This window comes from Mirounga leonina, unplaced genomic scaffold (assembly GCF_011800145.1).
Source record: "Mirounga leonina isolate KUSES-001 unplaced genomic scaffold, KU_Mleo_1.0 Mir_168, whole genome shotgun sequence".
Classification (NCBI taxonomy): Eukaryota; Metazoa; Chordata; class Mammalia; order Carnivora; family Phocidae; genus Mirounga; species Mirounga leonina.
In genome coordinates, this window is record NW_023270426.1 from 58,037,574 (window position 1) to 58,059,053 (window position 21,480).

A 21,480-nucleotide genomic window follows, 5' to 3' on the forward strand; every position below is an offset into this window, starting at 1 on the left:
CAGGGGAAGGAGCAGAGGGGGAGGGAATGAGAATCTGAAGCAGACTCTGGGCTCAGCACTGAGCCCAATGTGGGGCTCGATCCCACCACTGTGACATCATGACCTGAGCTGAAACCAAGAGTCAGACGCTCAACTGATTGAGCCACCCAGGCGCCCGTCTCCTGACTTTTAAAATTCTACTTCCTAGAGATTATTACTTGATTTCAAGCATCAGGGCATCATTGTCATCATCACAGTCATCGCCAAGAACCTATGTGCCAGACCCCATGCCAAGCATTTTATAAATGTTCAATAATTTAATTCTCATAATAACTAGATACTAGGTGCTATTATTAACCCCATTTACAAACGACGTAAGAAACAGACAACCTAAGTAACTTGTCTGGGAAAATACAACCAGTCAGCAGGGGAGATAGGATAAAAACTCATGCAGTCTAGTTCCAGGCTGATGTTCTCACTGCTATTCTGCCTCCCCCCAAATATCTTACAGTGCCTCTTATGTTGTTTTGTCCAGTCGATTTGCATGTATATTTTTTATCTTAGCTAGACTGTTAAATTTTGTGATGTCATTCACTGTATCTTTCAAACTTCTATCTCTCCTAGCACCATTATGAAGTTCTCTATATCCTTGGAATCTAATGATTATTGCTAGAATAAAAATATCCACAGATAAAAGTGGAAGTAAATTTATAAAATATAAGGTCACTTTTAAATTTGAAGGTAAAAATGGAATCAAACTCTTGCATGCTTTAATTAATAATTCACAAAATAAATTTAGTGACATTTGCTATTGCTAATGAAATGGCCTTATTAATTTCTTTGTTACCATATTTAATAGTTTTTAGCTGTCCTTATAAACATTTGATGCATAAAATAAACATCCCTTCTCTTGTTTAAACCAATCTGCTTACATTATTTTGGCTTCTATTATAGATAAATAATACTGTAAACATTTCAAATCCCCAATGATTAGGACGTAGTCAAATCAATATTGGCTACATAATACATAAAGGATGGATGCAAATTTTATAGCAAAGAAATTAATTATTAATTTATATCTGTTTACTGTAACAAAAATTCATTGTCAGCTTTTTCTGAAGTTTAACAATGCTTGAGCCAAAATCAATAAATTATATATGAAAATATCACCATTTAACACTAAAATACTGCTAAAACAATCATATTATTTAATGTTTATGAATGCTATACAATCTGTTATATGTAGTGATCCATGCACTATTCTCTCTACATGATAGTCTAGCATAATTATTACATTTCACATCACTATTATATCTAGCAATATTAAAATGATTTTTTAGCAATTAAAAATAGCAAATATTTTCCATATTACAAAGGTTTTGCTGAAGAATCAGAAATGAATATATCAGAGGTAATTATTTCCAAAACTGAATTTATCCTGCATAGCACAAATGACTCAACAATGAAAATTTTGTTTAAAAAGTGTGCAAATAAAAGGCTTTGTCCGTGGAATGTAGCTCTAAGTGGTTCACTATCTAGGTTGAAAATGTCTATGCAGGGTTGTATGTCCTATTTTTCCATGCCTGCAGTAAAGATACAATATGGGAATTCAGCTTGGTAATTACTAATACACCACACAGACACAATTACACCCTGTATGCTGCATGAAGGAATCACTTGTGGTCTGCATCTATTACAAAGAGCAGTAGGGGGCCACCATGCAAGACGACAAAATGCTTTACAAGACGGAAGGAGACCAGAAGAGTAGATGTACACAGATACAAGGACCTTGATTCTTCTAGCAATGATTTAAGGCTCTTTCCATCAATTATCGTCCTTTGTCTCAAGAGTCTTATCACTAGCATCATTACAGGAACTGAACATAACAATGCTTAGACCCCTATAACCCCATGAACTGTGCTGACATTTCCACACCCTGTTGCTATGTTTGACCTGATTATTCGGATTACTTAAGTAAAACAAAATGAAAAAAAAAAAAAAGCGTTACCATTGCAAAACTGGCTTATGTATTTTTTTTTTAATGACTTAGTCAAAATTCCATTTCTCTAAACTCCAAGCCATCCGACTCTTGAAATGTTATTTTTGAAGGTAGTTTCTACTCCAATTAAAAAATCGAAAGAGAAAATCTGCCTGGGTGAAAATTCTAATTGTAAGAAAGAGACTAAATACTGGTTTATCAAGGAATATACGCTTAAGAGAATTTCTGTATCTAAGGGAGTTAAACTAAGTCAGCTGTTCTCTTTAGCTACATGAGTCACAGGAATAACTTTCTGTGAAACTTTAAAGTTTTGAGTTTAATTGCAAGCAGTAAGCGGTTTTTATTGTAACAGTTTTCTCCTAAGTATTACATGATGTACATTATTTTACAATACTTTCATTTAAGATGCTCTTTTAAAATATATCTTACAATTATGAATTTTTAAGACCTTAGGAAAGTTAGTTATGGCAGTTTGTCAGGTTCTGTGAAACAAAGCCTTGTCTTTCAGAAAATGTTTACAACCTATGAGAAAAAAAAATGTATCCTGGGGCTAAAATGTTTATTGGCACCTAAAAGTCTGAAGAGAGAGTCAGGCCTGTGGTTTTTTGAGGGCATTTTATCATCGCCCGCATTCTCAAAGGTTTCTCTGAATGAATAGAACTGGATTACTCAGCCTTCTATTCCACGCCTATTCCTCTCCATTTTCCTTGGCACGACTGAGAGCCAGGCTATTTTTAGTTAGGCAGTTTTCTATTTTTAGACAACTACCAGTTAGAAGACATTTGTTAGGAAAAAATTTAAACACACACACACACACACACACACACAAAGGGAGGAGGGAAAGAAGCTTCCCTTCACATATTGTAAAGCAGCCTTCAACCTGTAACTCCAGGCATTTCAGCTGCTTTCAATCTTGGAAAAATAAAGAAAAATTCAGAGTTCAGGGTTTTAAAAATAAACCTACCCTCTGGCAAATAGACCAAAATACAACAAGCTGTTACTATGTGAAACAGTGACTACAAAAACAAAGAACATTCTCCAATGATTAAACTGCGAGAAAAGTTGTAGAACGATTAGGTTATAAGAATGTTACACAGGCATGTAACAATTTTCCAGTCTCTCAGCCAGATGTATCATGTTTTAGAATTCACGGGGGCGGGGGGGACCTCATCTGTAAAGTTAAAACCAAGGATGTGGGATGTAATCTTAAGGTTTCCATTCTTAGCACCAGAGAACCTTTTATCAAACTTAAAGGCAATCGTATTCACTGCATTTTCCTAACATTTGTATTCTATGGATTTTCTCTAAAAATTATAACCACATGTTTACAGAGAAACCATATATCAAAAAAATCCAATGCCAACCAGAAACCAAAGTAAAGCCTGCTACACAGCATACATATACACATAAATGTGTGTGTGTGTATATACGTGTGTGTATGCATTTATAAGTCTATACACTATTACCTTTATTAGTCTCGCTTTTATTTTAATTGGGAATAAATGACTTGCAGATTGGTTTAGCCTATCAACTTATCTACTTATCATCTATAACCACTATGAGATGTTTTCAGGTCCTCACAGCAATTACTTTCTTTTGCCTCAGATACCACACTGTACTAGATCTATGTCTTTGGTTCAGACTGCTGGGTAAGACTGTCACAGATACATCACCAATAACTAGCACAATGTTTGGCATATGGGCTTCATGTTCATCAATATCTGCTGAATGAAAGAACAAATCCTGCGTATGTTTTGTCCACACTGGACTATCGGCCCTTGAGAGTGCTGGACACATCATCATCATCGTCATATTTCCCACTCACCTTGCACATAGAGAATATTTTACAAATGCTTGGGGAAAAAAAAATTCACTGGCCTTTGTTCTATAAATTTATATAAAATAATTTATATAAAATACCATTATTTAGGGGCGCCTGGGTGGCTCAGACGGTTAAGCGTCTGCCTTCGGCTCAGGTCATGATCCCAGAGTCCTGGGATCGAGTCCCGCATCAGGCTCCCTGCTCCTTGGGAGCCTGCTTCTCCCTCTGCTTCTCTCTCTCTCTCTGTCTCTCATGAATAAATAAATGAAATCTTTTAAAAAAAAATACCATTATTTATATAAGAATGGTATACTTATATACTTATTAATATAAAATGTTATAGATTTATTCCCAAATTAAGAATTTGCTTCTTCTCTTTCCTTTGGTTAAACAACTTTTATTATCTAAACTTTTCCCTTGATATTGAAAATAAAACACCTTATATAACTTAACAGTTTACAATGGACTCTGACATCTTTTATAGCCTCTAATCATCACAACAGTCTGTGAGGAAGTCTGGGTCAGGGTTGACAATACTGACTGAGAGCAGGAACCTGAAGTCAAGATGGCTAAATAACTTGCCCCAGGTTAGAGAACTAGTGGGTGATGTTGCTGTAACTAGAACTTAATTTCTATCCAAACCTGTGGGGCTTTTGAAGTTTTATTTCCTAAATGTAAAATTTAAAAGGTGAACTCTCACGATAATGCTTCAACAACATTCTTCACGAAAATCACTCTGCAGCTTTCTTCCCCTCCATCCCATGGTGTTCATTCAGAACCACCACACTTTAAGGAGACCCCAGTCATTAGCCTGGATGAAGATAAAATTCTCACATTTCCAATGAGGAAAAATCAGAAGAAACTGTGTGCATGTGTGCTCTTTCCTTTCTTGTGGGAAAGTCCAGAATTGACCTAGCTTGTTTCTCTTTTCCTACAAGTCTTCTTTCCCATCCCTTCCTCCATTTTCTCTTATTCCTTAGGGGAATCCCAGCCTTGGTGTTCCACCTCACCTCACTCCACAAAATCACATTTATCTTAACAAATGTTCTACTCCTGGGAATAAACACTGACTGAGTGGCTCAGCTTTCCTGATTGGGTTTCTGTGCCCTGACCCAGACCCTGATACTCAATGGGCATGGAGTAAACGTCTGCTCAGAAACAGAAGATGAAATGGCTGCACGCATCCTCTCTGGTTGATAGGCCTTTTATTAGGTGTATCCATCAACCATCATGCAATTACTTCATGAACAAGAGCACTGGATTCACCAGTTTCATCCCTTACAGCAGTGCTGCCCACGGGAAGGTTTCTAGGGTGATGAATATTTCTATACCTCTCCTGACCAATATGGGATCCACCAATCATATGTGGCAATCAAGTACTTGAAATGTGGCTAGTGAGACTAGGAGCTGAACTTTTATTTATTTATTTTTTAAAGATTTAATTAACTATTTTAGAGAGTGAGAGAGAGAGAGTGCTCGCACTAGTTGGGGGGAGCAACATGGGGGGAGGGAGAGGGAGGGGGGAAAGAATCTTGAGCAGACTCCTCGCTGAGCTTGGATCCCAACACAGGGCTTGATCTCACCACCCTGAGATCATGACCTGAGTGGAAACCACGAGTCAGACACTCAACCGACTGAACTACCCAGGGGCACCTAGGAGCTGAACTTTTAAATTTTATTTCATTTCAATTAACTTAAATTAAAAAGCCACATGTCGTTAGTGGCTACCTTACTGATTAATGCAGATTTACACCATTTCATTCTGAAATCTGGTTATATTATCCAAAGAGAATTCACATGACAGAAATGATTGGGTTTGTGATTGTCAGGCCATAGGCACTAAATATATCACTTATTTACAAGTGTGTATAGTAACTCTGAAAGGAGTTTGGTTTCTGGAACCACAGAGAGTTTTTTACTAGTAAGTAGTTCATTCTCAGGGTAACTCTGACCTTACTTTTTCCTCTCTGAAATGGTTTTCTTGAGGTTACACTGATGGCATTTGTTTATGACTAAGGAGTCATTTGCATGCAATTTTGAAAAATAAATTATCGAATTCAGAAATTCTAGAATAAAAGATACTATCACCAATTCACATATATCAGTTTATTTTGTAATCATGCTTTCTCAGATGTGAGAAAAAACCCTAAATACCCATTGTATAGTTTACTGTTTACAGTGTTTCTTATCCTAAAACAGTAGCTCTAAATAGTTACTGAGTTTATTTACTAAAACATAAAGGTAAGAGATTTAATTGATATGAAGAGGCTTTCAGAATCTAATTAACCTCCCAGCTAGTCATTAACTCTATGACCTTTAGAAATAATTGGCAGGATTTTTTTTTTCCTTATAAAGAAACTTCCATTGGGTGGCTAAATTTCAGGGTAACAGAGACTACAGTAAATGTCATTGAGACATGACTGGATAATATGCAAAACAGCTATTAGTAAAATGAGATATATTTCCAATAATATAATCTATCCACCCAATCTGTTGTACACATTTGCAGCACTTGCCTAATTACAGTCCTTTTAGTGATCAAGTCTGAGGTCTTTTCCCACCATGTTCTAGGAGTTATTTGCCTCTGAGGATACGGAGGAAAGCATGGCCGCCACTATTCTCTGCACCCATAGCACACACACAGACCAATCACATCCCATGTGCCCACCCGCCATCTGCTTTCAGACTTAGAATCTTCCTCAACACGTGTTCCAGTCACTACCAACTGACAGGCACTCACAAGGGCAGGGGCCAGGCCAGGAGATGCAGTGCTCATGACATGCAGAGTCACTCAACTGATTGGGCCTTTTACATCATACTTCCGAAAACCTAACACACTTGCTTTCAAGAATTAGTTTCACCAAAGATCACTTAAAAAAAAAAAATCTACTTTATGGTATTATTTTAGACCTCAGTAAAACTACAAAGAAGAAATGTTTAAAAATGTACTTTCAAACTCCATGCTGGAGAAAACAGATGTTTGGAAAGGTAAGTCTAGATCTTTGTTGCTCAAAGTTTAGTCCACCGACTAGCAGCATCAACATCACCAGAAACACAGACCTTTGGCTTTGGCCCTGCCCCATACCAGTGAGTCCAAATTAGCCTTTAAGCAAATGATTCAGACTAGACTAGAGGCAGGCATTTCATTTGAGACCCACTGATCCCTCTTGTCAGATCCTGGCTAAAGTACCAACAGGTTGTTTCTCTCTTCCCCTGGAATCAACGTATGTTGGTCTTTTACTTTCCACCATGACTATAGGTAGTATTTCTATGTGGTTTGCTGTGCCTATTTTTTTTTCTTACACAGCAACAACTTTAGTCGTCTCGGGTTCACTTGAAAGATTCTCACCTTTTTTATTATTAGAACATACCTGCCTTCAACAAGGAAAACTTGGTAAAGTTTAATTTTATTTATGCTATAATGCGCATCAGTAAGTTCTTTTATATATACATATGTATATAAACACACATATATATACACAAATACATATGTGTGTGCATGTGTGTGTGTGTATATATATATATAAAATATTTGTTGAATGTCTACAATGTGCCATTCATTGAGATGGCCATTAGAGTTAACAGCGATAAATAAAACATCATTATGTCTTTCAGGGAAGGGAAACAGACTTACAATAATAACTTTTTAAAAATTCAGTGAGGTAACTGAAATAATAAATACCATTTGATTAAAAGACTTATCTTTTATTCCAACTCTAGGCAAAACTCTGGAGTTGTTTCTAAAACTTCATTTTTGAATATTCCATGGTGATATATTCAGTAACCGATCCTGAGGAAGGAAGGATGTTCTATCCTTTGATATCTGATTTCATACTTACAAAGCCAAACAATGCTACATTTACTGAGGTGCTATCAATCACTAGAATGATTTAAGTATGTTGCCCAACACCAAATTCCATATGCCAAGAAATCTGTAAATATCACTAAAAAGTGACCCTTATGATCCCGGCTAAATATTTTTCCCTTTTCACTTTCAGATACTGGGGGGAAAAAAAAACCCCAAACATGAGAACTTTGGTTTGTTCCAGTTCAAGAATGATCATGTAAAATAATGATGATAAAGTGGTGGTGATTAATAATGACAAAGAGGTTACATTAGTGAGAAAAAGGCTGTATTTTGAAACCTATTGTCTTTTCTACTATTAAATAATTTTCTGCCGACTCTGTTAGTACTAATGCCTAGATGCTATTAGAGCTGTGCAGTAACAGATGAGAGGAAATTCCGTTTTACTGCCTTGTGCATATAATTTAAGTAACTAACATGCACTTTATTTGTTCAACAGTGATGTTCTTTTTTTTTTTTTAAAGATTTTATTTATTTATTTGAGAGAGAGAATGAGAGACAGAGAGCATGAGAGGGAGGAGGGTCAGAGGGAGAAGCAGACTCCCCGCCGAGCAGGGAGCCCGATGCGGGACTCGATCCAGGGACTCCAGGATCACGACCTGAGCCGAAGGCAGTCGCTTAACCAACTGAGCCACCCAGGCGCCCAACAATGATGTTCTTAATGAGATGTGAAGCAGCTTTTCATGTTTACAAAGTGCATGTAAATTAAGCAAAAAATCTTATTTTTAAAAAGAAACGAATCTTCAAATTTGATATATAAAAATCCACTTGGTAGTTATGACAAATATGAATACATTTTTAGGCCCATTTCTTCTCTTAGACTTTGGGAATAAATATAAATATAAATGTGATTTATAGGAACTATAAGGTTATATAAACAAAAATGAACATTACAATTTAGTAGAAATGTGCAAAACCTTGTTTTTACAAAATCATTTTTTTCCCCTTTTCCTCGGAAGCCTCAACACTGAAAGTTTAAATCCTTTATGGGATATACTAAACCTTTCTTCATTTTTCACTACTATCTATTGAAAAGCAATTATATACTTGGTTTAACAGAGGACAGAAGAGAGCTACTGAGCTACTTGCAGTAAGAACTATTTTAATTATATTTTATAGTAACGTAAGAAGAATTTTTAATGTACTTCAAGAATATTATTTCTCTAAGTTCCTTCATAAAGAAAAAACCTGCTTTTCTGAAGAAATGAAATTACTAACTATAAAGTTAAATACCGGTTCATGTTGCCTCAAGTAAATTTAAAATAGTAACAAGAAAGGTCTAACCCCTTTCCGTTCACAAGCTTCACATTTAAAAAACAGCACACATTGCCTTGCTCCCTGTCAGTCTGGACAATTTGCAAGTGCTTTCTGACCAGGTAGTAAGTTTACCAATTGACTCTGTGGTTATTGGTTTAGGGGTAAAATATGTTTTTAGTTTTACACTGAGTGTTTAGCTCCAAATTGGTGCTCTCATAGTGAACACTTATGCTCTGGACTCTAAAATCTCAGGGTTACACGGTTCTTTACTTCTGAAATGCACTCCTCAAATTTTATATTGAAGAACTAATCTTGGTGTTCATTTGAGAACACAATTAGCTTAAATGCCTCTCTTTTCACATTTCAATCTAGACCAGCGCTGTTGCATGGAACTTTCTGTGATGATCAATGCATTTTACATCTTCCCTGTCCCATTTGGCAGTCATTAGTTGCATGTGAGTACTGAGCCCTTGAAACGTGGCTAGTGCAAATGGGGAACTGAACTGGACATCTTATCTAATTTTACTTTATTTTTTATTTTTTTAAAGGTTTTATTTATTTATTTGACAGAGAGAGAGATAGCGAGAGCAGGTACACAAGCAGGTGGAGTGGGAGAGGGAGAAGCAGGCTTCCCGGTGAGAAGGGAGCTCAATGTGGGCTCAATCGCAGTATCCTGGGATCATGACCTGAGCCGAAGGCAGATGCCTAATGACTGACTGAGCCACCCAGGTGCCCCCATCTTATCTAATTTTAATTCATTTAAATGTAATGGTCATATATTAGCTAGTGGTTACTGTATTAGCATAGATCTGGATTTAGTTTCTTGATTGTGCTTTGATAAAAGTTGCCAAATTTTAATGAATTTCTTTGGAGCTATAAAAGCATTTTTCATACTTTAAGTTTGTAACCTCATGCTATATGATAGTTACTCAGACATAACCTGTTATATCTGCTCCTGTTTATTTATTCTACAAATATATTCTGAGGGCCTAATATTCTCTAGGCCTCACATGAAGTTCTGGAGATACATTGGTAAACAAAATGTGCATAGTCCCTTCCCTCCAGGAGGTTAAAATCTACTGTGAAAGAGGCAACTGGATAACATGGTGCTTTGATGGAGAAAATACAGTTCTAACTCTAATATAGAAAAAACACTCCATGAGGTAAACAGGACAGTTCAAGGATGGCTTTCCAAAAGTATAAATTGGGATCTGCCTTGAATAAAGGATAAATAAAAGCCAAGCAAAGGCCTAGTAAGGAGTGTTAAAGACAAAACAAATCAGGTTTGGAGAAGCTGAGGAAAATAAACATGTTTTGGTGGCTCAAATATAGGATGGCAGTGGTGGGGGGAGGGAAATAGCAAAGGGGGAGGCTGGAGAGGAAGATAAAAACAGGGGCCAGATCATGCATGGCCTTGTGAACAATCTTAAGGACCAAGAGTCCTTGAAGGCCTTGTTTATGTTTGTATCTCTAGGCATTCCGAGGCACATACAACATGGTAGGAATTCAACCAATCTTTGTTCAGTGAATGCATAAAGAAATAAAAATACAACAAATAACCAGACAGATAAGTGAAAGTGCTTTTACTCTTAAGTACCCATGATGGGTGTTAAGAAGGGCACCTATTATGATGAGCACCAGATGTTATATATAAGTGATGAATCACTAAATTCTACTCCTGAAACTAAAATTATACTATATGTTAACAAACTGGAATTTAAATAAAAACTTGAAATGAAAAAAAAGAAGCCCATGGAAAGAGCCACATGCTACCTCATTGCAAAAAAAAAAAGTACCCATATGCAATATATATCTATAAAGCATGCATAAAAATAATTTTCTCTCTCTCTCTATATATGTATGTATATATATACATATATATATGCATTTTTTTTTAGTAGGCTCCATGCCCAGCATGGAGCTCAATGTGAGGCCCCAACTCACAACCCCAAGATCAAGACCTGAGCTGAGACCGAGAATCAGACGCTCAACTGACTGAGCCATTCAGGTGTCCCTTATGTATCTATATTTTGTAAGTATAAAATTGGAACCTACTTAATTAGTTTAGATAAAATGAAAGCTCAAGTAAAATAAACATATTTTCATATTTTACATCTATTCCCAAATTTTATAATACAGGGTTTGTAAAAAAGTCCATTTCCACTATTTGCTGCATTTGGTTTTCAACAAAAATTACATTCCTCAATTTTCACCAAACTATGCAAAAGTAGTTAGCTTATTGATAACCTCCAGGAGCATTGGGAAACAAAATTTATAAGCTATTTCAACGTCTTTCCAGGCCTTAATTCAGGCCTTAATTATTACTGTGCAAGGAAACATTTTGGTGGAACAACTGTTCTTAGAATTCTTTAAATCCAAACAAGATTCAGATGACAGAAAATAAAATTTCATGTAAATATCATCTCTCTCTCTCTTTCTCTCTCTCTCTCTCACAGACAGACACACACACACACTTCTTGCCTGTTTGTGCATCTTAAAAAAAGTAATCCTTCACTGAGACAATTGATATTCAAAGATTTCTTCTGCAGGAGTTATGTCCATCTTCTTAATTTCCTAGGGAGCAGCAGTGGGCCCTGTGTTCTATTCCCTTCCACACTTAGTCACTTGACTACTGGTCCAGACTGGATAAGCAGCTCAACAGAATCACTGAATCACTGAGGGGTGACAGCTTCCTTCCTGGCCAGGTGCTAAGCGACACTCACATATGGGCTTTGTGGTTAGAAAACATGTGTTGGATATGGAGGTAACCTGTCTGGGACTTCTGTCACGCCAAGGCCCTCCTGCAATGATCTGGTGATCAATGACCTGTTTGAATGACTTTTGTTCAATTGTTCAGCTTATGTCTTCCTTTCGGTAGCTTGTATTACATTAATGAGGTTATTGCTCCTTTACCCTCCAACTGTTCCCAAGCTGATTTTCATATATGTTCTACGTCCTTAACAAGAATACCTGTCTTTTGCTGTTTCAGAATCCCTTGTACGGTGCTGACTGTAAGCTGACACTTGCTAAGTCACTGTTAAGAGAAGGATGGCCTGTAAGCATGCCCTGTGAGCCTTGCATTCTTCAGGTCATCTTGAAGTGCTCAACACCACATCTTCTTCCAGGAATAGAGCCCAACATCAACTGTGAGGGTAGGAAGGCAGAAAGGAACCAGGACTGGAGCTAAGACCAGCTGGAGGAGACGAAGGGGACAGTTCTCTTAATATCATCAGAATCCCTACTGAATTTCAACAGCTTCATAAGCCAGCATTTTGAGTAAATATCCAGGATACTTGTCACATAGTTAAATAAAACGGACTTTCTTCAAAGGAAGCGCTTTTAATACAGTAACTGTTTTTGTTTTTTTAAAGCAATGGATTAAAAATTTAACACATTTACTAAATCTGGCATATTTATATATTGTATCTAAACAGATATTCAAGCTGCATTATAATATAATAATAAAAAAAACCTATCTCAGTCTGTCTATTAAGTCTTTGTCTTTGTGCCATTGTAACAGTAGTGCTAATTATCAAGCAAAGACATGATAATTACGCAGAGCTTTTTTGCTAAAAGAAGGAATCTTTTTCAACACCCACGTGCTGCACAATTTCCTATGACCCTGTAACACTGCTCTGGTATGGCCCAGAAATTTGTATTTTGGTCTAAATGCTGGGAATCATATTATTTCTCTCTCTGTGCCAACCTTTTTTTCTTGTGAGTAAACTGTTTTTGGAGGGTTAAGGGAGAGGGGTAATGGTCCAAATGGGAAATATAAAACTAACGACCCTTCATGAAACATATTATGCTCCTCATTAAACTTACTCAGTTAAATGTATTCCATTAAATTAAAATAAATAGGATTTAAAATTTTACCCAGGAGTAGTAAACTACCTTAACTCTCAACTTTGTGTTAGATTCATTCTAAGGATGGATTCCTCAAATCCCTGATGTACCCCAGGTTCTTAACCTCCAACACAATTTATGTCTTTTTTTTTTTAGAGGAGGGGAGGGGCAGTGGGAGAGGGATAGAGAGAATCAAGCAGGCTTCATGCCCAGCACAGAGCCTGATGCAGGGCTCGATCTTAAAATCCTGAAATCATGACCTGAGACTAGATCAAGAGTCCGATGCTTAACCGACTGAGTCACCCAGGCACCCCCAATACAATTTATGTCTCAGTGCTGCAGAGGTTTTCAAACTTAGCATATGCAAGAATTACTTGGGAAACTTGTTATAAATGCAGTTTTCCATCCAGATTCCCTCTTCTCCACCAAGTATTTCAAGCATAGTGATTTCAATAAGCTGCACTTTGAAAAATACTCTAGGGGCGCCTGGGTGGCTCAGTTGGTTAAGCGACTGCCTTCGGCTCAGGTCATGATCCTGGAGTCCCGGGATCGAGTCCCGCATCGGGCTCCCTGCTCGGCAGGGAGTCTGCTTCTCCCTCTGACCCTCCTCCCTCTCATGCTCTCTGTCTCAAATAAATAAATAAAATCTTTAAAAAAAAAAAAAGAAAAAAGAAAAATAGTCTATGTGGGGGTGATATAAATTTATTAAGCTTAGGGATCCCGCTTTACTTCTTCCTCATTTATCTCTGTTATTACTAAAGTGGAAAAGCCAAATAGGTGAAGAATGTGTGATTCAGGTAGTTGAGCAGGACCGACTTAGAACATGTTCATCCAAAGAATCAAGCCATCCCTAGGTTTGGTCTAGGAGCCCCAGACTGTCTCTTTGAGAGGTTCAGAGCTTTCATTTACTGATATCAAATGCAAGATAATGGAGATGCTGCTTTACTCTCTTTTAAAAGTATTGCTTTTTAAAGAATTGTGTTGCAAAGGACTTCCAAATTCAATTCCTTCATTTTTAAGATGAGGATACTTCAGCCCAGAGAAGTAGCTAACTTAGTAAGAATGTGCAAGACAAGGTTTCAAATGCAAGCCCTCTGACTTGCAACCCAGTGCTCTTCTCATGGCCTTTAAAGAAGTCTGGCTCAGATACCCATCTGTCCAAGAATATGAAAGTCTTGAGAATGTGAAGTTCTCAGTCACCTTTAAATCACACAGTATATTCCTGACTAAAGCTCTCAGAAAATGAATTTTCTAGATTTTTAACCTTTAAGAAAGCAAATTTTAAAAGGCAACACATTTTTCAACTACTTTACTATGGTTCTACAGCATTTCACATCATGTTAAGGACTGGAGCAGTTTAGGTCTAATGACAAATTCCAACTCAACTGTGTTACCCTGAAATGTTTGTTGTAATGGTTTTGGTAATGAGATGGAGTCTTGAGTATAGAGTTGTTTTGTGTTTGAGACTTAGGTTAAATGTGTGTGAGTGCACATGCACACAAACTCACATACACACACACACACACACAAAAGCACCTATGAGATTTGACGACAACCAGTTCTGTTCATATTCGTGTTTGTTTATGTATTTTCACAGTTATATGTATACATGGATAAAATATCATCTGAAATACATAGTAGGTTAAGTTTTATAAATGACCTTAAATTTCAAAATCAAGGCACACAATTAAAATCATGCCAATGAAAAACTGAAGTGATGTTCAGTAATACAGATCTGCAAGTATTTTAAACATATACCACATTAAGTTTACTTATTCACTTTTGTTTTCTGAAATTATTTGGTTGGCCTTGTTAGGCAAAAAAAAAAAAAAAAAAACCCCGATCAGCTCAATACTTTTATTATTTTATTTTATTTATTTATTAAGTAGGCTCCATACCCAGCAAGGAGCACAACATGGGGCTTGAGCTCAACGATCCTGAGATCAAGACCTGAACTGAGATCAAGAGTCGAATGCTTAACTGACTGAGCCACTCAGGTACCCCAGCTCAATACTTTAAAAAAACTTCCAAATAAAGGCAAAGAAATGAGAATCAGTTTTAGGCCATTATAACAGGTAAAAAGAAGATGAAAGTGAGAGGTTGATTAATTTGGTAAGGATTAGTGCTACATTTTTTCATAATATGGAATAGTCTAAGGTAATGGCAAGAATAACCTGTACTCTGGCAAACTGACTCTGAATACATAGTTTTGAAACATTTATTAATTTTCTCTTAATTCTGGGAAAGCAATCATAATCATAATCTAGGTAACCATGAAGAGCTAGACAGGTGAGGGAAATAGACAGATGGGGATAGTCCTCATTGCACGTCTTTTTTAGTTTAGTATTCACTATTTATGGAGGGTACTATAAGGCAATAACATTTAAATAGGATACGTGCAGGAAGTGTTTAAAACTGTATGGCAATGCTACTTACGCTAATGAATCAAAAGCATTTTTGAGTTTTAATGTGATGCTTATTTATTTCTGGCACAATAAAATGTTTTAAATCGAACTTGGATAAAACACCAAGCTAACATTTAGAAATTCATTTTCATCAGATTTCTGATTCCATGTATATTAACAATGCTACACTAAACAATGTAATTGGGGGAAAAACATTTCTAGCAGAGTAATTGTCTTTTACCCTTTCAGTAAGAATGCATTAGGAACAATGAATTAGAAAGAAGAGACAAAGTGAAACACTGAAGTATAAGGCTGGGGTGAGTTCATTTTTAGATATTTTTTTTCTTTTGACGATGCCGCGACACTAGTCTATACCTAAAAGAAATCATCAAAAGTAAGTAAGCCCTGTGTTGGCCACAATTCCCAAGTCTCGTTGCTGATACAGCCGAGGGCAATGATGACTCATGGAGGATGAGGTCAATACGTTGACACCGGTGCCAGACTTCTAGCAAGGACCAGATACACGTTGTCCCTATTACCATATCGCTCTAACTCGCTTTTTGCAGGAATAGAAAAGGTGGAGTAATGTTGGGGTGATAACCAGGGGGTCATCTGAGGGGATAGGAACACCTTAGGAAAAGGAAGTGGGGTGTGTGCGTGTGTGTGAGGGGGAGGTCCAACCACCACGCTGCTCTGCCGGTTGGGGTTTGCCAGCCATGCATGCGCTCTCACCTCCACGATGTCTGAGTTTGTCCGGCTCTCGTGCGGCTCGTTGTACTCCGTGTACTTGAGCAGCACCTTGTCCATGTCGGTGCTCGCGTACTGGAACAGCTTGTTGGTGCTGTTGAAGATGATCAGCGCGATCTCACAGTCACAGAGCACGCTCAGCTCGTATGCTTTCTTCATCAACCCAAATTTCCTCTTTGTAAATGTCACCTGGAAAAAAAAAAACAACAGGCAGGTTTTTTTTTTTTTTTTTTTTTTAAAGGAAAAGAAAACGCTTTTTTTTTTTTTTTTTTTAACAGTACTACTTCTTTTCCTTTGTGAAACAAAGTGTGTCATTGTCAGAGCCCTTGGGGACTAACACATTTGAAAAGAAAGCAAATAAATCTAAAACTAATTTCTGCTTAGGATCTGAAAAGTGTGATTTCTAGCTTGTTGCTGAATGTGAAACTGTAAATGCCAGATTTAATGTAGGGCATTTTAATGAAGGTGGTTTTTGGAGCAATTTAAGATTTGAGAAAATTAATTTCAGCATGGTTAATATCTTTTCCAATTATAAGTTTGGAGCTCATTTTTTGACCACGTGAGGACTGGACACAACATTATGAACATAGCATTTTAGATGTGTGTTCAGAAATTCTTTGTGTGTGCGTTCAAAAGTTTAAAAAAAATGTTTAATTGAAAACACTCGAAGGGATAAAACTGTGCTTTCAGACAGTGCTGTATTACGTTTTCTAGAAATACAGCAGAAAGTTGGGAAGTACTTTAGTCATAATACCGTTAGGGTTCTGTTTTCAATCTTTTGTGTATCTTCCTCTCGCAGGCCAGAAACTGTGTGGTTATCTTTGCCTTTTTCTTCTTTTTATCTAATCTATTACCAAGTCCCGTAATTCCTTCCCTCGAAATGCTTCTCAGCTTCACACTTTCTTGTCTATTTCCCAGGCGGCTCTATCATTCCCATCCTTATCAGTTTCCTGTCCTAGATGATCTCCCTGTCTGAAATCATTCCCTTCTCAATTCATCCCCAATCTTCAAAACTCACTCTTCACACTGCCTTTCTCCTGATGAGCTGTCTACAACAGCTCTGACTCTGAATACTTCCTACCTGGCAACAGTACCAAATGCAAATAAAAATTTCACTATTCCTAATTTCATTCCTCTCTTGATTACACTCTAGTCTGTCCACCAAAAACCATGGATATTGTTAACTGTAAGCCTTTATATGGCCCAGCATTTCTCAGCAGGTGTTCCGTGGAATATCATTTCTATAAAATACTCTTTAGGACAAAAATTTCAGTGGCCCAGTACATTTGGGAAATGAGGCATGTTGATATATTAAAGGCTGGAAAATCTTTTAAATTTTGTTTAACCTCCACCCAAACCTATTGCTGACAAAATGTTTCTAAATTTATTTATTTAGAGGAGCACTTACTATCATTTTTCAAAGCTAGGTTTTTTGAGGCATATACTCTGGGAAATGCTGACTAACTTAATTTAGCTGATTTTTAAAGGGACAACTTAAATTTTTTTCTCACCTTCAAATCTAACTCATCTTGCAGAGGCCAGCCCAGTTTTATCTAATACGTATTTGTGTGTAATTCCCAAATCTAGATTCCCACTCATCTTTTTTTTTTTTTTTGTCTCCGGACACCCAAAGTGTGTCCTCCAGTCCTATGTCTATCTAAACGTCCTAGGAGTCTCTTAAATCTCCACAGCTTAAACTCATTATCTTCATCCTTGAATCTGCTCCCCCTCCTGGCTTGGCCATCTCACAATAAATTCAGTCACCCAAACTAGAGACCTCAGAGTGAACTTTGAATCCCACACACCTAAATAAATGTGTTGACAGGAACTGTGGGTGAGCAGACAGAAAACCTGACCTCCTGGTCTCCTCAATCCTCCACACTTTGTTAATACTAACTGTTTTACCTATTACCCTTTATTTTTCCTTAATAGCACTTATCACATTTATCATAATTTGTATATTTTTGTGTGTGATCATTTGTTTAATGTCCATCTCTTCCTCTACCGTGCATGTTCCACAAGGCCATATGCCGTTTTTATTTTGCTCACTGTTGTATGCCCGGTGCTTGGAACAGCAGACATGTATGGGCACAAGGTAAAGATCTAGAGTATAAAAATGAAATAGGGAAAACTGTTATGTGAAGTTTTTAGAAATATCAAATTGATATGTTATCTAAAATTATGTGATAGCTTTTCCTGTGAAAATTTTTTTATCAACTCATGAGTAGAATTTTAAAAAGATAAATCTGTACTTAATGATTATATTGTTTTATCACATTTGCATTAAAGGCAGAATGATAGAAAGGGAAGAACACAGGGCCTGGATTAAGAGGACCCCAGATTTGAATGTTGAACCTGCTATGTGCTAATCATGAGAAATTCCCTTAACTTCTTTGAGTTGGGTTTTTCTCTGAGTTTGATTTTTCATCTATAAAATAGAGAGAATGCCTACTTTTTTTTTTTTAAGATTTTATTTATTTGACAGAGACATACAGTGAGAGAGGGAACACAAGCAGGGGGAGGGGGAGAGGGAGAAGCAGGCTTCCTGCTGAGCAGGGAGCGAGATGCGGGGCTTGATCCCAGGACCCTGGGATCATGACCTGAGCCGAGGGCAGATGCTTAACGACTGAGGCACCCAGGCGCCCTGAGAGAATGCCTACTCTTAGGGTTGCTGTGAGGACTGCACAAAGTAAACAAATGTACAATATTAAGCACAGTGCTTAACACTGAAGCTCAATAAACCTAGTACCCATCCCTCACTTGGTTGATGTACAGAAAAATGACTTACAAAATATGTCTATGTTGGTGGCTTTGAAGAGTCTACTGATTAAGGCTGTTTGAGGATCTCATTATTCCTAATACAAAGATAAAGCTGATGGGGCACCTGGGTGGCTCAGATGGTTAAGTGTCTGCCTTCGGCTCAGGTCATGATCCCGGGGTTCTGGGATCTAGCCCCGCGTTGGGCTCCCTGCTCTGCAGGAAGCCTGCTTCTCTCTCTCTCTCCTGCTCCCCCTGCTTGTGTTCTCTCTCTGGCTGTCTCTCTCCCTGTCAAATAAATAAAATCTTAAAAAAAAAAAAAGATAAAGCTGAAATATGGAATTGCCTCTGATCATTCTTTGGAAAATATGGTATTTATCATATCACATCAGCTAGTCAATATCTACTCAGATACATTATTTACATTTCAACCTGGGACAATCTTTCTTTGTAATAATTGCCAGCATCTCACCTTTTGTTTTACGATTATTGATCGTGTTTCTAAAATGCTTCTAATAAAATATAACTAGTGTTTTATTTTCATATCTGATTGTCACACTGTTTTAGAAACTTTTATTCTAATTCATTCAGATGAGTTATGACTGGTATTAATAATGAGTTAAATAAAGACCATCTCTTTGGAATGGATAAAGAATCATAATAATTACATAGATTTATATAAAATGTCTTTTAATATTTATTTTAGATGCAATTTAGTTACCTAGATGTACTCGCACATTGGTATTTTATTTAGTGAAACAGTGTAAGAGTAGGTTCAATACAGAAGGCACTGGCCCAAATACTTTCATATATCTAAAACCACTTTTAATCAGACTTTCATAACCACAAACTGTAGGTGGAATGTCTCAATACAGTATGGTTTCTGTTGTACTCAACCTCAGAATTTAGCACGTTACAACATTCACCATCAAAGTACATTTCAGCACAGAAATACCATTAAAGCTACTATTTGTGTTTACTTTTAGGTACTCCTCAACTTTTGTGTAACCAAATAGGCTTCTGGATAATGCATACTTATTTGATAATACCTGTCAAAAAAGTCAGCGCATATAGCTTCTTTTCATTAAAACTGCAAACTGAAATGGTGCTGACTCTATTAAAGCATTTAAGAAAATATCTTCAAACTCTACTCTTAATTGCTCTAAATTTAATTCTGTATTATGTTCATATTCTTCATAGCATATTCAAAATGTATTTTATAATGCTTTTTCTCTCATTGTGCATAGTTAGATAAAACTGTTTTTAAGCATTAAGCTTTCTAAAGAGATCTGGAATATTACTCTTCGTTTAAAATATGCCACTCAATGACAAAGATTGCAGTTCAGAGCTTTTATACTTAAATATAATAATGTATTGTAATGATTACATTTTTCATAACTTGACAATAATTTGTAATGGGGACAAGTCCATTTCTATTTAAATAACATATTTTTAACCCTAGGTGAGATAGAAAACTTTTTATAGTAGTTAGGCAAAGAGATGCTCTTTTCCACTGCTTATATCAATCAAGGTGCACTGACAAGAGAATAAAGCCAGTATTGTTTAGTGGACACTGTAACTCAACATTTAGTTTTCAGAATTAAAGAAACTTAATATGTAATATATGCATGGAAAGCAAAATTACTCTGTAAACACTGACCACTTTATTTTTTCCTTTACTTCTTTATTTTTTTTAATTTTTATTTATTTATTTGACAGAGAGAGACACAGCGAAAGAGGGAACACAAGCAGGGGGAGAGGGAGAGGGAGAAGCAGATTCCCAGCTGAGCAGGGAGCCCGGTGCGGGGCTCGATCCCAGGACCCTGGGATCATGACCTGAGCCGAAGGCAGACGCTTAATGACTGAGCCACCCAGGCGCCCCTCCTTTACTTCTTGAAACAGCTCCAAATATAATGATGATGTTGCAGTAAGAGGTTTTGGCATTGAGTTTTATAGGAACTTCAAGTTTTAAATTCTAGCATAAGGGCAGGCATCACACATCTTATATTTACAATTACTTTAGAACTTACTAGGTATGAATCAGGAATTGAAATTAGAATTTGAAATTGAGAAAAGGCACATTCATTAAATACAGCTCCATACAACTCAGTTATAAAGAAATTTGGTGAATCTGCTCACAGAAACAAAAATAATTCAAACAATTTTTATTGAGCATTTTCTATATGCCAAATGCTAAGCAATATTTATTGACCATTCTCCATGTCAGACATTTGTGCTAGGTGCTGGGGCTTCTATTGCATATATATATATCTCCCTTGTTCATGTCTCTTCCTCATGGCTGGAGAAAAAAATAGTCATTTAATTCATTAAGGCTTAAAAGCAATTTTCTTTATTTGAAACAAAGTGTTTTACTTAGTTAATAGCGTTATATTTTCAGTCATGTGTAGTGACCTGAAATTGTATTTTTATCTAGAGTTAGAGGTGAATTCAGTTTTTGTTTTCTGACCAATCTTTTCTCTAGACTGAACAAGAAAAATAACAGTAGATGTCAACCCAATCAAGATGAATATGAAATGAAACCTACCGTATTGGTTATTTCTTATCTTGTACTCAGTGAAAGCTAACTGTGGTATTATGCCCCGCCCCCTTTCCATCTGGTTGCTGGCAGGCTCCCAATCAAGCTGCAAGGCTTAAATTAGTTTAAATGCCAATTTCTTCTACGAAGCTTTCATTGTTACATTCAGATAAAACTCATTCCTCCCTCATTGTCGTCCTCTAAAACTTTTTACAAACCTTTACTGTGAGACTTATTCTAATATTATAGAGTTGGTTGTTTATGAGT

The 21,480-nt window shown here is 36.7% G+C and overlaps 1 protein-coding gene across 22 annotated transcripts in view; it reads right to left on the minus strand.

Annotated features, from left to right (window-relative positions):
- MEF2C (myocyte enhancer factor 2C) overlaps nt 1-21,480 on the minus strand; it is a 172,686-nt gene that overhangs the window by 61,461 nt on the left and 89,745 nt on the right. For all 22 annotated transcript variants that reach the window (XM_035014816.1, XM_035014833.1, XM_035014839.1 and 19 more), the window contains one exon: nt 15,906-16,109. In XM_035014816.1, coding sequence (XP_034870707.1) covers nt 15,906-16,109 — 204 coding nt within the window. The remainder of the gene's footprint in view (nt 1-15,905; nt 16,110-21,480) is intronic.